Here is a 15,796-nt window from a genome sequence, read left to right on the forward strand (position 1 = left end):
TGTCCAAATTTTTTCAAATAAAAAATTTCTACAAGTGCAACTACCAGGTAAGAGTCTAAACATTAGACACATTCTGCCGATTGCCCTCCAAAATGCTGAACCAATTTAAACTCCTATCAGTGGAAAATGAGAGTACCTGTTACCACATATGTTCACCTGGAGTCAGTTATATTATTCTTTTTAAATGTTGCCAATATAGTAAGTGGAAATAATATTTCATCATTGTTTCAGTTTGTGTCATTATTGGGCATCTTTTCATAGGTTTAAAGACTATTTGTATTTCTTCTGTGAACTATTCCTGTCTTTGATCCATTTTTGTCTGTTGATTTTACAGGAGTTCTTAAGTACTTAATGTTAATCCCCTGGCTCTTACACTGGTTATAAATATTTTCTCTTAGTCTGTCCTTTGTCTTTTAAGTTTGTGATATCTTTTGCCATAGAGAGATATAAAATTCTTCTGTAGTCAATATAATCTTTCCTTTATGGCTTTTGGAAACTGTGCTCCACCACAAAATAAGCGTATAAAGGCATTTTCTAGTTGACTGTCACCACAATCTTTATTAATAATCCATTCTTTCTCTACTGATTTGAAATGTTCTCCATACTTATATGAAAGTTCATAAAAATGGGTCTTTTATGGACTCTACACTGTATTTCACTGATATTTTTGTTTCTCTGCTAGAAAATGTTTTCAAATGTATGTAAATCATATACCTTTCTAGTATCTACATTTTAATATTCTTTTCAACATTTTATTGGATATTCTCAATCCCCTATTCTTCTTGATAAACCTTCATAATCAATCAGTCTATTTATCTCCCTTAACTCTGCTAAACAAAACCAAATCTAACAACAGCAAGAGCAAAAACCTACTGTGCAATTCTGATTGGAATTGCTTCAAATCTATAAATTTGGAAAATTAGAATTTTCACAATATTGTCTTCCCATTCTGAGATATCAAGTTTAAAAATTGCATTCATTTTAGTCTTATGCTTCTTGTCCAATTTATTCCCAGATATTTCATTTTTGTTGCTACAGCAAATAGTATTCCCCTTTTCAGAACACTTAACTAGTTATTGCTGATATAAAGTAAAGCTATTGTTCTATATATAGCTTTCTTATATTTAGCTACTTTCCTGAATACTCTCAATAGTTCCAACCATTTTAAAATTGATTCCTTTGGATTTTCCAAGTATACAATCATATTTGGATTCTAATTTTAAAAAATTAGTCTTCAGTTCTATTTTGAACTATTTATACAGTGATTCCTAAATGCCTATTTCCACAATACCTAGAGTAACAAAATAATGGAATTTTATGTCTGGGAAGTGCCTTATATGATCTAATATAAGAATTACCTAGTCTAGTACCTACTGGGGTAGGTATGTAAGATAAATAGGAGAAAGTGCCTTAGTGTGAGACAATAAGGACTTGTAGAAACTGAGAAAAAATGCAGAGAACAGGCTCTATCTAAGGAGGGCAAGTGCCATTCACCTCCAAAAGATTGTTGCCATAGAGAAATGTGGGTCCAATTTCTATTTTCCAAGAGGCACTAGATATATATATTCTTAGGTTTAAACTCCCAATTTTAAAAACATTAAACAAAAGCCATACAAAATATAACTGCCAGCTTTCAACCTATAAACCTGTTTTTAATCCAATACCTTCATTTAAGGCAACGGAAACTCAGAAAAGTTCATCAGAGATTGCAAAAGTAGCCAAGCGTAGGGGAGGGCTTTGTCTCTTGTTTAGCTACTTAGCGAGTCAAAACAATATTTTCAAAGTACTAAAACTAGGTAGGTGCTTTGCTTGGTTTGGTTACAAACAAAGACTTTAGTCCCTGTTGTCAACATATATTCGTGTTCCCTGTTTGGCTCATGTTGGTTTGGATTTACTATCCCTACAATATTCATGGCAAATGGAAAGGGTACCTTTTATTTATTTAATTTCCCCCCAGCTTTATTAAAGTATAATTGACAAATAAAATTGTATATATTTACAGCACATAATGTAATGTTTTGATACACGTATACATTTAGAAGTAATTAACTCAAGCTAACTCACATATCTATCACCTCACATGCTCTTTTTTTTTTTGTGGTGAGAACATTTAAGAGCTACTCTCTTAGCAATCCAAGTATATAATACATCATTATTCACTATAGTCACCATGATGTACAATAGATCTCTAGATCTCCAGAATTTATTCATCCTGTCTAACTGAAACTTTCTACAAAGGCTATCTTTTAAATAGCCTTTCTATATTTGGGGAAATTCCCACATAAGTTTCCTACCACCCCAACATAGAGGTCAGAGCTGAATTTCCCAGACTTCCTTGCAGTTAGAAACATGCAGGTAACCCAGGCTCTCTACCAATCAGGGAAGCTTACTTAAGACTGTGCCTCAGAAGGGATTAACAGAAGAAAAGCAGCTCCGGGTGGGCCACGTTTGGTGTCAAAGGAGCCCAGCCTTCAGGGGTGGTAAAGGACAATTGCCAGAAATAGTGGTAGTTATGGCTGTGGTAAAATCAAGTCTTTGGCAGCAATGCAAGTGCAGCAATGAGTCATGGGTGGTGGTAACAGAGGTCATTTTCTCATCAGACAAGTTCTACAGCCCTGTTTTGGGCACTGTTCCTATAGTTCAGCCTTGAGCTTGTTTCTCCAGCCCTTCCAAAGACACTGTGAACCACCCAGGCTCCTTTTAATAAATTCCTTTTTTTTGCTTAACTAGCCAGAGAGGATATTCCTTTTTAAAACTAAGCCCTCACCAATACAAACACCACCACCAGACAGTGACAGAATCAAATCAAAGATCTCCATCTTTTTGATTCCCAGGCTAGCATTCTTTCTATAACATCACATTATTTATATTTAATGCTTTTAGGAAAGTTCAAAATGCTGTTTTCAAAAACATATATGGAAATTTCCATTTTGAAGACTGGCTATGAATACTGTCCAAGAATCTATTTGGTTCATAAGAACCTATGTTTGAGTGCTTTGGGATTTTATTTGTCTTTGTTTTTGCTTTTGTTCATATAGATTCATAGACTAGTGGCTTCCTTAAAAGATGCTAGATTGCTTACAATAAAAAACACCAATAGCAATGTACACAGAGTAGTCCAAATAAAAATAGGGCAAAACCATATAAAGGGAGAGATAATTGTCCTAGATAAATCAGGATGAGATCATTACCATGTTCTAAGCACTAAATTTACAATCTGCTTCCGTGAAGTAAAGGACAGCAATAGGGTGGATTATATTAATGTTTCCCAGCCTTGGTCCACCAACAATGATGTTTATTATTTTCCATCTTCAAGGCCTACAAGTTTTTAGAGTTTCTCTTTCAACCTCATTTATGAAAGAATGTTTTGAATGACCCCCACCATGAGTAAATATAAAGCTTATTGAAATACTGGAAACAAGATGTACCTTCCTATTACTGTTGTTGGTGACACCAGTTTACAACTATTGGGATAAAGCATTTTCACTTTCTGAGTATCCACCATGCACTAGTCAGCTACAATAAGAATTTTAATATCAGTATCAAATGTATTCATCACAACAGCTGTGTCCTATGTATTACTATCCCCATTTTACAGATGAAAAAATTATTCAGCATCCCCAAGGCCACTAAGCTGGTAAACAAGAGAGCCAAGAGCTAGATCTGGGTTTGCCAACTCCAAAACCAGTGATAAGAACTATTTCTATTATATTACCTCTTTCAGGAAGAATTTTAGTTTTACAAGAGAGAAAATTTCCTTGAGGTTCTAAATCTTAGAAGGAATTTATTACATGGATGTTCACAGGAGAGCTACTGACTCTGCAATTGATAATGGGGACCTGAAGAAAAATCTGTAATAATTCACTATGTTCATTGAGGTCTGATGCACTGGGTTCTGGAGGTATCGGGGAAAGACACAAGAGTGAACTAGGCATGGGCCCTGCCCTCTGAGAGCTTCCCCAGGTGGAGAGAAGAGACAAGCACTCAGCTAACCAAAATACACACAGGCTACATGGGGCCAGGTGTCATCTCTGATGGGTAGATCAAGGCTCAGGGAGGTGGCCAGAGAGATGGACTGACCACATCTTCCTTGGCATTGGGCTCTCAGTGCTGCTGCTGCTGCTGCTGCCTCTGGTTCAGAGTCCAGGGCCCTCACTGGGAAGCCCCACCCTGCCTATGTTCCCAACTGCATGAAATACTAGCCCTGCCAAGCTTAGTCCCTGCCCTGCTCCCTGCTGAAATCTGCCCACCACTGCCACCAGGTATCTATCCCAAGGCTCTAAGAAAGGTTATCTGCACTCTCTTGGATAATGATCAGCAGCTCTCATAGGCGAATCTGATAGACCATGCCAAAAAGATTCTACAGAGGATCAATGAAACAGAAGCAGAAGTGGTGAATTCCCACAAGGCAAAAGAGAAATGTTCCCTACCCAAATAAAAAAATTAAAAAAAAAAACAAAACCAAAAACATTCCCTACTTCTGTTTCCTGATGGCTGCCTGTCCCTGCATTCCATCAGGTCTATTCTGAGACAAATATCTCTGGGAGGTCCACACGTTAATCCATTATTGACCATGGTACCTTATACAGAGGTAGTTTATCAGCTCCTACCCTCAAAGTTTTTCTGAGAGGAGATGCACATCTCTGAGAAGAAGGGCAATGCTGGGGGCTTGGACCACTGCCCAGAGCAGCAGGTCTGGGCCCTGAAGCCCCAGGTGTATGCTGAGAGTGCCAGGTATCTAAGCAGAAGAGAGTCAGGGCCACAGATGCCAAGCCCATAGGCCTATGCTGCAATCCTGCCTTTGCTTGCCTCTGCTCTTCTCTACTATCTCAATGTACAAATTTGAAAAGAGAACATTTTACAAGAATATGATAAACTTACATTTTCAGAGATTCCAGTTGTCAGAGCCTAAAAGGGACCTCAGAGACCAATATATGAACAAAAGAGTGAGATACAGGTGGGTGAAGTGAGTTGCCCAAGTTACTTGGCTAGTGAGAATCAGGCCTAGCTTCTCCTTACTTCCCTAAGTAAGAGCCAGATGGCCCTTCCCTTGTGCAAGGAAATCAATTATTTACTTGATTGCTGCAAGCTTTAGACTGAATGTTCCTTGAGAAATAGGATCGTTCATTAAATTATTCAGCAAACATCTATTGCACTTGGCAGGAGCTGATGTGGAGGCAGGGAAGCAAACAAGTAACAACTTGACAGGAGGCTACCAGTGAAGAGTAGGTGTAAAGCATTTAGCACGATGCTTAGCCCCCAGTAAGTGCTCAATACATGGTGGCTTCTACAAAAGTATTCTTCTAGTGAGATGGAAATACGGAGAGAAAGGTAGGCAAACTCACGTGACACACTGATGCAGGGTTAAGAGCAGAGGAATGATCCGATCAGAGTTTAGGAAGGTCACTCTGGCAAAACTTTGGAGGATGAGAGTTAAGAAAAAGAGATCAGTTACACTGCTCTCCAGAGGGTCCAAGTAAACAGTGATGAAAAGCTGAACTACAACCGTGAAGCTGGAGATGGAAAGAAGAGAAAGTTCCCAGAGGTAGTTCAAGATGTATAATTCCAAAGGGTGAGTGGGAGAGGTCGACAGAGGAGAGAGGGGAGACACAAAGCCAACACCTGGTCTGGGCTCTTGGGGATACCCATGATGGCCTTTATCAGGATATAGTCTCCTAGCTGCTACTTTATGAAAGAAGAAAATGAGGTCAAGTTAGGGAAAGTTATTTTTGGGATGCCTATGAGACATGCAAGGGGGAAATGTCCCAGAGGTATTCATGTTTCCAGGTTTATAGTTCAGGAGAAAGGTCTGAGCTTGAAGAACTAGCATGGACATAACCAGCCTACAGGTCAGAGCCAAAGCAGTGAGGGCTAGATAAAATGTACACATTCAGAACACATGTACACAGGGAGGGGAACATCATACACCGGGGCCTGTCGGGGGGTCGGGACCCAGGGGAGGGATAGCATCAGGAGAAATACCTAATGTAGATGATGGGTTGATGGGTGCAGCAAACCACCATGGCACGTGTATACCTATATAACAAACCTGCACGTTCTGCACATGTACCCCAGAACTTAAAGTATAATTAAAAGAAGAAGAAGAAGAAGGAAGGAAGGAAGGAAGGAGAAAAGAGAAAAGGTAGAACACAAAAGACACAAAAGCAGAGAATTACCTCAGTGGATTTCATCTGAGGCATATTAAACACTAAACAAAAAAAAAATGTACCCATTCAACTAGTATTTATTAACACCCTATTGTTTGCCAGACACTGAAATAAGTCATAAGGCTAAAGCAGAAAACAAGAAAGAGAAGGTCCCTGCCCTCAAAGAGGTTATATTCTGATGAGGAGAGTCAGAATACACACACACACACACAAACACACACACACATACACATACATAATGAAAGGAAAATATTAGCTAGTAAAAGCACTGAGCAAAGAATTGAATTAGGGTATGATGTGATAGACACGGGCTATGTAGTTCCTTTTTCTTTGCTCAGGAAAGAGTTTGAAAAGCGTAAGATGGGGCTGAAGACAAGGTGCAGGGACCATTTGTGGGCTGAGCACAAATGAGCAGCCCCAAGCACAGAGGGCTCAGCACCCGGCACCAAGCATGTCATATGGATCGAGACATCTAGACTCTTGGTCTACGCTCTCATTTGAAGGCCATGCCATCACCTCCAAACTAGAACCCCCAGGAACAACTCTAGTGGTTCATTATTTCATTTAGTAACTATATGTATTGAGCCCAGCAGTAGGGGATGCTGCAGGGAACAAGACCATTGAGTTCCCTGCCCTCAGAAAACTCACATTCGAATAGGAGAAGACACACACAGCACATACACATAGACACCCCACCCCCAAGTAAACAGATCTCTAAATAAAATAACTGCAAGTTGTGCTAAGTGCTGTGAAAAATATAAACAAGTGGCTAAGAATAACAGCAGGTGATCTACTCTAGATAGGATCTAGAAAGCCCCTCTGAATGAAAGCCCCTCTGGGAGTTGGCATTTGAGATGAGTCCTAGAGTGTACCATGCAGAGGATGGTGGTGACTGCATTTCAGGCACAGGGAACTTGGTGTGCATAGACTCAGAGACAGGAAAGAGCTTGATGTGTTTGAGAAACCGAAAGACAGTCAGTCAGGCCAAAAGACAGGGCTGCAGAAAAAGAGGTGATCACACTGGAAATACAAACAGACTCACATCACTCAAGGCCTTGCTGGCTGCAGTCAAATGTTTGGATCTTATTGTGAGGACAATGGCAAGCCACTGAAGGATTTTTTCAAGCCAGGCGAAACCTGATCTGAGTTTCATTTTAAGGAATTTCTGGGACGGGGAGGTCCTTCTTTTAGAGCATGCAGCTCCTTGAGGCCACCCCTCCAATCACAGCATAGTGGCCCTTTATCCCACCCACAATTAGGGTCAGGCCTCCATCTGCAAAGCAACTTTTCCTCCTTGGATCGCCTGCCTGGCCTAAGTGCTTCCCAAAAAAGCCCTATAAACTCACTAAAGTGTTTCCAATAGACTTTGCGAGTGTTGGAAAAATGGATGCTTTTGTAAAAGGACACAAATAATAAAACGAAACCACTCCCTCATTTCTGATGGACATTTCTTGCTTTCTCCTCCACTGCCTTCCATTAGCCATGGCCTGTGTAATTGTCTCTGCTCTTTACCGTCTCCATTTATTTTCCAAAACACTATGAACATGTGTATGTGACTATGAACAATAACAAAGAACTATAAATTCTTATTGATCCCAGAAGGTTGGGAATTCTAAACAATAAAAATATGTCCTCTGACTGCTTCTCTCCAAAGAACATTTTGGAGACACAAAAGAGCTTTGTTAAACAACAAATCAGCTCTTGGGACACCCTGGGCCTAATGGTGGGCTCCAGGCCACCAGGTAGTGATGCAATAGGCGACTGCAGACACAAAGTTGGAAAGACCTCCCTGCTACCCTCTCCTGGGCTCACTTCCTCATTTCTCAGCCCACATCTTGACTGCATCAAGCGGAGTTTACTATATAGCTTTCAGCCACTATCGTTGTCAGGAGCCAGAATTCTCAGCCTAAATAGAAAGTCCCCTTTGTCCTCCATCCGTGATTTAATTTATTCTCCTAAATGCTCCATTCACTTTGTTTTCAGCCTAAGAAGTCTCACAATTGTACTAGACCTTGAATTTGAATTTCCCTGTGTTTCCGCTGTTTGGAAATTTGCCTCGGTCAGCCACTGGATAGTCCCAGAATTCAGCTTCACCTTAGAGAAAATCTTAATCATGATTTGTTTTAATATTTCCAACTACTGTCATATATTTTTCCCTCGATTCCTATATTTTCATGTCTTTCAGAATACACATATGTGTGTAAGCACATGTATACACAGATGCATACATATCACCTTTGCTCTGATAATCGGTGAAGTTTTTACTATTTTCCAACTTCATCACATTCCTGGAGATGTCCCTCCTTTGTCCCCCAGATTTTGGTAGGGAGGAGGTGCTCTTAGCGGTGCTTTTTTCTGTCTTTCTCACTCAGATGCACCATTCTTGGCATTCTGCTGATCCTTCAACCTCCTGATTCATAAGACAATGTGACCAGCTGACTTTCTATGCTCTTGTCCCTCTGTTCCCATGTACAAACTCCTTTTATATGCAAATTCATAACATTTACTAGAGTATTAGTGGCGAAAACTTGACCACAAAATAATACAAACTCAAAGAAATGCCAATTCCTAATAAAAAATAGTTAACTGATTAGGGAAGAAATAGTTCTTTCTGTTCTTTGGACGACCTTGAGGGGAAAACAGATGACTGTTAGCAGAATATGGCTTACCTGAATGTATTATAATCCACCATCTTTGTGTGCTTAGGGTCAGCAGCTTTAAATACTTGCTTGAGCTCTCTGGATTTTCCTTCTTCTTGCTTCAGCTTTTGTAGGGCAAGTTTGAGGTTACTGAAAGGATACTGTAAGGGGGAAATGAAAGGAAAAACATATTTAAATATTCCTAACAGTTCAGGAGCCCAATCTTGCTGATGGCCAGCAAAGGGATTTCACACTGTGAACATGAAGTTAGCAGGTTTGTCTTTGCAAAGAAACCAACACCGAGAAGGCATGACTAGCTTTGTATCTCCTCAATTAAAGCTTCTGGACAACAGCTGACATCAGCATAGGCCCCAGCTCTGAGGGAAATGAGCTTAAGGAACACCAGGCCACAGAGATCAGAAAACAACCTCTGCTTCCATCTCAGCCTCCTCCCTATAACCCTTGGATATTGGCCCAATATGTTGGGAGATCCTAATGGAGAAAATGGGGATTCAAAACTGGATAAGTAGCCTTCCATTTTCTCTGGATCTTTAGAATGGGGTCCCCCTGGAACTGCTGTCCATTAGGCAACGCACTGATGAGAGCAAGGCTGGGTATCAAAGATCCACGCAGGCACCCTAACCCTCGCACAGTCATTCTCTGGGCTGTCCACTGTTCCTGTCTCTTATCCTGTGACTAGCTTTTTGACTTGGTAAGAATACTTCTCGCATCCAGTGAAACATAAGGTCGTAAATAATTATAGCTAAGAGACCAAAAATGAGAAGATTAAATTTTAAAATAAAAATATTCATGGCAATTTAGTCTAAAGATCCCTCTCTCCCACCAGAAAATGATCCAGGTGGTTTGGCACCTATCGCAGACCCCTACTCCTCCCACTTTTTTGCATTTCCTTTCATCTATTTCCATAACAGGATCTATTAGCTCTTTTGAAAAGATTCCTCAGGCTGATATTAAATAGTATAGCAATCTTTCTCTGCTTAGAATGTCTTTGTTAAGGGCAGTTCTAAAATAATGCAGTTTTCACTTGGGATGCTGATTCCAGATAATGTCCTACTCTGCTTTTATTGTCCTCAAAGGAAAAAAAAAAACCTTTATATCTTATATTTATGCTATATATATTTTATATTAAGGTATAGCCTCACCCTCTGATTAGAAATAGAACTCTAATTTACAATAGCAACACTGATTGAGCTTACCATGGGCCTCATGGTTAGCTCAGTGCTTCATACACATGATCACATCTAATCTTCATAGCAATTCTATCAAATAGGCACTGTTGTTCCTCCCATTCCAAAGATGAAGAAACTGAAGCTCAGGAAAAATACATATCTAAGGTCCCTCAGCTATTAATGTGGAGTCAGGTTCCCAAGCCAGGCCTGCTGGTCTCCAGAAATCTAAACCCCCAATTACTGAGTTTCTCGTCTAGAGTCAGTGTTTTCGAATAGCTACTGGTTCAAGGTTTTATGATAACCTGAATCCCTAAGACTACAAATGGAGAGATGGCATGGCAGCCATGGAGGGCGCTTCTCAGGCCTCCTATCAAGAGAGACCCTGTGGAGAAGAGCATTGTTGGCTGACAGACTCCAGCTGCCATACCTTCCAGATTCACACAGAGTTCACAGGCAATGTCACTGCTGGGGCCATGCTCTCCCCAGGCTGTTCCCACCCAATGACACAGCACAGCAGGGGGACTAGAACCAGGCCATTCCTGCCTGACAGGGGACCTCTCTGATGGGCAGTCTGTGCTCTGGGGCTCCCCATCAGCCTGGTTGAGACTTTCTCAGAGCTGTGCTGTCAGCTGAGACTCTCCCTACCCACCCCTCCTTCCTTTTCCTCTCCTTCCACAGGGGTTCAACCTGCCTCTCGGTCTGAAGGTCCCCCCTGTCCACTCCTGCCCCCTCCCCCTTTATCCTTCTCAGAAATTTCCACGACAACATCTCTCACACTTCTCATTCTGTCTTGGCGTCTGCTTCTCAGAGGATCCAAACTGATATGAATGATGTGATGTACACAGAGACATCGATCTTAGCAACTTAACCCCAGCCATTTTATATATAAATGAGACAAAATTGGCACTGTATGTATATAAATGGCACATAAATATTATCACTTATAGGTAAACTTTTAAAATAAAATTTTCCAGATAGATTTTTCCATATTAGGCAATGACTCCCAAATAAACATGTTTGTACACTGAACTAGTCCACATTTAAAATCAAGATTTTATCAATGTTATTTTTACTGAACAGCATTGCCATAATGGCACTTGCAATAACAGTACCCATCTGCCATCTTATTTCAAAAAAAAAAAACTCTGAGCTCACTGTTGCCAGTTTATCCTTAAATCCTTATTTAGGCCTCAGGTGGCTACTGTTATGGGAAGTTGCAAACCCAGCAACTATTCAGTTCCCTTGAGGTTTCTGTTTGTTCGGGTCTTGGCCTTCTCTGTTGGCCTGTGCCAATTAACTGGGACAGCACAGTGTGTGGCACCAGATTTTTCTTCCTTTCCTATAGTTGTTGAATTTCTTTCTGAAAACATTGTTAGCATCAGCAGAAAACCCAGGAAACTTGATTCAGCCCTGGCCCTGCCTCCTGCCTGTGCCTGGAATCCGTGATGCTGGGCAGAAGAGAACCCAGCATGTAAACAGAGTAGACAAGAACCTGGCCTCTGTGATGGGACATGTGGCCAAGTCACACGAATCCATTATTCATGCCCACATGTGTGAATGCACAATGTACAACTGGTGGCAAGATGAAGAAGAAAAGGCCCTAGAGAAAGAAAAACACAGACTGCGGAGGGCTGAGAGGCAAGTCAAGAATTATACAAAGTAAATTCACCTTATCTGTATTCTGCTCCATGTAGTTTAAGGTATACTCATCAGCATTGAGCAAACGAAATAGGTAACCATTCACATTCACTGTGACTCCAATGTACAGCTCCTCGGCCTTGATATATTCAGATAGTTCACTTTTAAAGACTTCTTGTCCAGGCTTCTTAACGCGACTTCTTTTCAAGAACATCCCACCAGCAATTCCTATAAAAAAACAGAAAAGTTCATGAGCAGCCTTTATTCTTAAAAGAACCATCTGACTTGCCTTCAGAGTTACTTTATCTTCAAGCACAGACCACCATATAAGTTACCTGTGAACTCATATTGCCTGTTATTTTTGGACTTAAGGGAAGAACGAGGCAGTGAGTGAAGAAATAAGACTTCCTAAGTGAGGATGTTCAAGACAAAAAGCAAAGCCAGGCATGGTGGCATGTGCCTGCAGTCCCAGCAACGCAAGAGGCTGAGGCACGAGGATCACTTGAGACCAGCAGTACAAGACCAGCCTGAGCAGCATAGCAAGATTCCATCTCAAAAAAACAAACAAAAAAAAGAAAAAACAGAGAAAAAATGGTGTGTAATTCTAGCCTTTTCTTCTCTCTGTCTACTCCCTTCCCAGTCCAATAAACACTTGGCAAGGACCTCCTATATATGCCCAGCAGCATACTGGGAGTGTGGAACATCAGGAAGGCACTCATCTTTAGAGCATGTTTGAACAGTACCAGTTAGAAAATTCCTCACTTGTGCTTATTTCCACCTATTTGTCCCAGATGATGTCTTATACTTAATCTGACATGCAGATTAGGTAGCAAATGCCCTACTTCTGTAAAGGAGATTACTTAAGTGTTTAAAGATAACTATGGGAGTCCCCTTAAGTCTTTTTTTCCTACAGGTAAAATTCCTTTGCTTCTTTTAGTAATGCCTCATATTTCTTACTTTCCAGAACTGTCATCATTTCATCTGTTCTCTTCTAGACATTATTTGTTTTGACCTCTTGGAAAGTAGCCAGTAGAGCTGAACAGGGAACTCCAGCATCTTCTGATACTGAACTGAAATCTACAGACCTATAAATATAGCCTGAGACCAGATAAGCTTTTTGGTCACTTCATCCCACTCCTCCTATCACATTCAGAAATGATAGGTGGTAAAAAGACACAGGCTTCCGAGCTCTGTCATTTGCTCGCTTGCTGGGTGATCTTTAGGCGTTATTTAATCTCTCTGAATTCTTATTGGTAAAATGGGAATCAGATGTGTGGAGGCCCTGAAAATGTACTTCTCAGGTCGCCTATAGTGGGGAACATAACTGATGGAAGGCCCCAGCTGCTGTGTTCTTAAATCAATCTTAAGGTGTGTGTTGAGGTCACTCTTCCCACAGGCTGCTGCCAACAGATGAGTGAGCAAGGCAGGGATAGTAAGACAGGCTCACTCCTACAAAACAAGGACTCCTCCAACTAGCAACTTTGCCTCAAGGACTCCCTGTCAACCTTGTCGAAATTTTCTTACAATTTCACTGCAGTCTAAGACTCCCTCTTTCTTCCTTCCCTCTGTGCTTCACAGGCATCAGAACTGCACTACAGTCTGACAGCTCTCCCAGCCTCTTCTGGCTCCTTCCACATTTTCCCTCACCAGCGTTCCCCCTATTAAATCTCTTGCACATTTAATCCTGTCTTGGCATTTGCTTCTTGGAGGAGCCGGACTAACACAAAACCTAACCTCATAAAGTCCTTGTAAGGATAATAGTAAGTTCTCAATCATGGCCACTATGATTACTAGTAAGCTTGTTGTTGACTACCATCATTCCTTTCTATTTCATACATGCTGCAACTTGTTTGGCCACATCTTCCCCATTCTAAGTGTATAGAGTTGATTTTTGACCTGTAAGAGCACGACTTATATTCATCCCTATGCAATTTCATATTTTAAGATTTGATCCATTATTCAAATCGCTCTGGAGCCTTAGTTATACAAGTTATTCATTACTCATTGGTGTGCTAAGTAGCTCCTACCAGCTCATAGGAGCTGACAGTTGAATTTTCAGAGATTTTGCAAGCTGTTTTTAAACTCTTGGCTGCTTGAAATTGGCCATGGTTGGGGTATTCACACCATGGAAACTGGCAAACAGTACAAATCAGGGCTTTTAAAATCTTTTCAAAGAGCCAGTTAACCAGCACATCACTGATTATTCGTCCCAAATGCGTGTCTTCAGCACTGATAAAAGTTCTAAACATGTTGGGACAAAGAACAGGATCCTACAGTGCCATGATTGGGTAAGTCAATGGCTCTCCCCAGCAATGACGGTGGTACCAGCATATTGCAGAGAGGCATTCTGTGGGCCTGAGTGCCGGAACCTTGGCAACGACCTCGACAGAAGGACCAGATAAAGATGGACCCTGACGACTGAATTTGTGTATCTGGGATTCTTGTCTTACAGCCAAACAAAAATTTTTTAAGTAGGACTACCAAGAATACAGACTTCCTCTTGGCTTGCTGGCTACAAGTAAAACTAGTGGTACTTAGACCATGATTTTGAAGCCGTTGGGTTCCATAGAGGTGCCTCAGAGGCCACAGCGGAAGTGGGGATAGTGGCAAAAAGGAGGTAACTCCAGGTCCCCCAGCCCTAAGCCAACCAAAACTGTTCTACTTCTATCATTTTAAATGTTTAGGTTCCCATTTAAGAGATCTGTAAAAAGAACCCTATTGTTCGGGGTTTTTTTATAAAGCCTCTATTGTAGATAATCTAAGCTACAAAATCAGATCATGTTCCCTAATTTTCAACATGAAGAGACACTTAAAATGTTCTCAAGAAAATACTGTGAAGAGTATATCTCTTACCTGAATTCCTCTCTATAGGTTCAAACACTGAAATGGTGTCATCACTGAGATAATATGAAATAACAAACATCCTGTCCAAGTCAACACATTTGTCTGTGACGAGTTTTGCAAAAAAACGGAGTATATTGCTTTTGGAGCCATAGCTAAATGGAAGAGAAATGAGAGTTATAGCATTATACCGGTAATCTTCCACATATTATGTTTTTAAAAGTCTGCAAAAGATATAATATGGCTTTAATATAGTAGGCATAAACTGTCCAAAGTGAAAGAGTTCAACCATCTTCTAATTAAGGTTCTAAATCTAAATGCAGAGGAATTTTCTCAGTATATTAAGATATCTCTGATTCTTTACATGTCCTGGGTAACACATTGGGAAAATGAATCCAAAACAAACGTCATAAACACACTGCTCAAACCAGCTGCACTAACAGGCTGTTCTCTAATGACAAGGCTAGTCACCAATCACAATAATCATGCTGGAAAGAAAAGCAAGCACCTAGCCCTACTGCCTGGGCAATCCTGGGCTCTGCCAGTATCTGGGGCTACCTCCCCCCATTCACCACTCACTGTCTCATGCCCTTTACTTTTCTGTCTTCCAGCCCACATCCTCCCCTCTCAGACTCACTCCTCCAGCTCCCCAGCATCCCCCCAGCTTCCTTCAAGGGAAAAATTAACTTTTCCTTTTCAAATGCTATAACAAATATGATAGACCCACCTTTTTTTTTTTTTTAATAGTGCTTATCGCTTGTATTGTAAGCCATTACAAGTCTGTTTACCAAGGACAAAGACTTATTAACCATTACTAATATAATACTTTTTACATTGTAAGTATTCAATAAATGTTCATGGAAAATTGTTATGAGATCTGTATTGATTGGAATGTGCACTCAGAATTCTATGCATAAATAGAATAGTCTAGTAGACTAAAGATAGGATCAAATTATAGAATTAAAAGTTACCAAAGTTGATTGCCTGGTCACTGAAGAAATTGATTTATGATCTGTCAGCAGAAGCATGTCTGCGGATATCAGCTAGTGAAAGGTGGACTTTGTAAGAAACAGTAAACCCTTGGAGAGGTCTTTGATAACTAAAATCATTACCCCAGGGAGGTACACAGGAGAATAAACCATGTCCTCTGTCACAACTCTAAGCAGAGAAGTCTTCCCTTGCAGGGTCTCCTATGCTGAAAATCATTCTTTCCTTGTGTTCACGGTGATTTAAAAAATAAACCAAGTATTTCTGATTTGCAGAGGCAAAAAGTGCTTTCCTCTGCTCCTTTCTCAGGCTGTACAAGAATCCGGGCTGAAAA

At 40.6% G+C, this 15,796-nt stretch overlaps 1 protein-coding gene across 2 annotated transcripts in view; it reads right to left on the reverse strand.

Moving 5' to 3' along the window:
- Positions 1 to 15,796, reverse strand: part of EFHC2 (EF-hand domain containing 2) — a 202,392-nt gene that overhangs the window by 79,304 nt on the left and 107,292 nt on the right. For both annotated transcript variants that reach the window (XM_024240474.2, XM_024240475.3), the window contains 3 exons: positions 14,488 to 14,630; positions 11,666 to 11,862; positions 8,837 to 8,967 (listed from right to left, as the gene is read on the reverse strand). In XM_024240474.2, coding sequence (XP_024096242.1) covers positions 8,837 to 8,967; positions 11,666 to 11,862; positions 14,488 to 14,630 — 471 coding nt within the window. The remainder of the gene's footprint in view (positions 1 to 8,836; positions 8,968 to 11,665; positions 11,863 to 14,487; positions 14,631 to 15,796) is intronic.

This window comes from Pongo abelii, chromosome X, assembly GCF_028885655.2.
Source record: "Pongo abelii isolate AG06213 chromosome X, NHGRI_mPonAbe1-v2.0_pri, whole genome shotgun sequence".
Taxonomy (NCBI): domain Eukaryota; kingdom Metazoa; phylum Chordata; class Mammalia; order Primates; family Hominidae; genus Pongo; species Pongo abelii.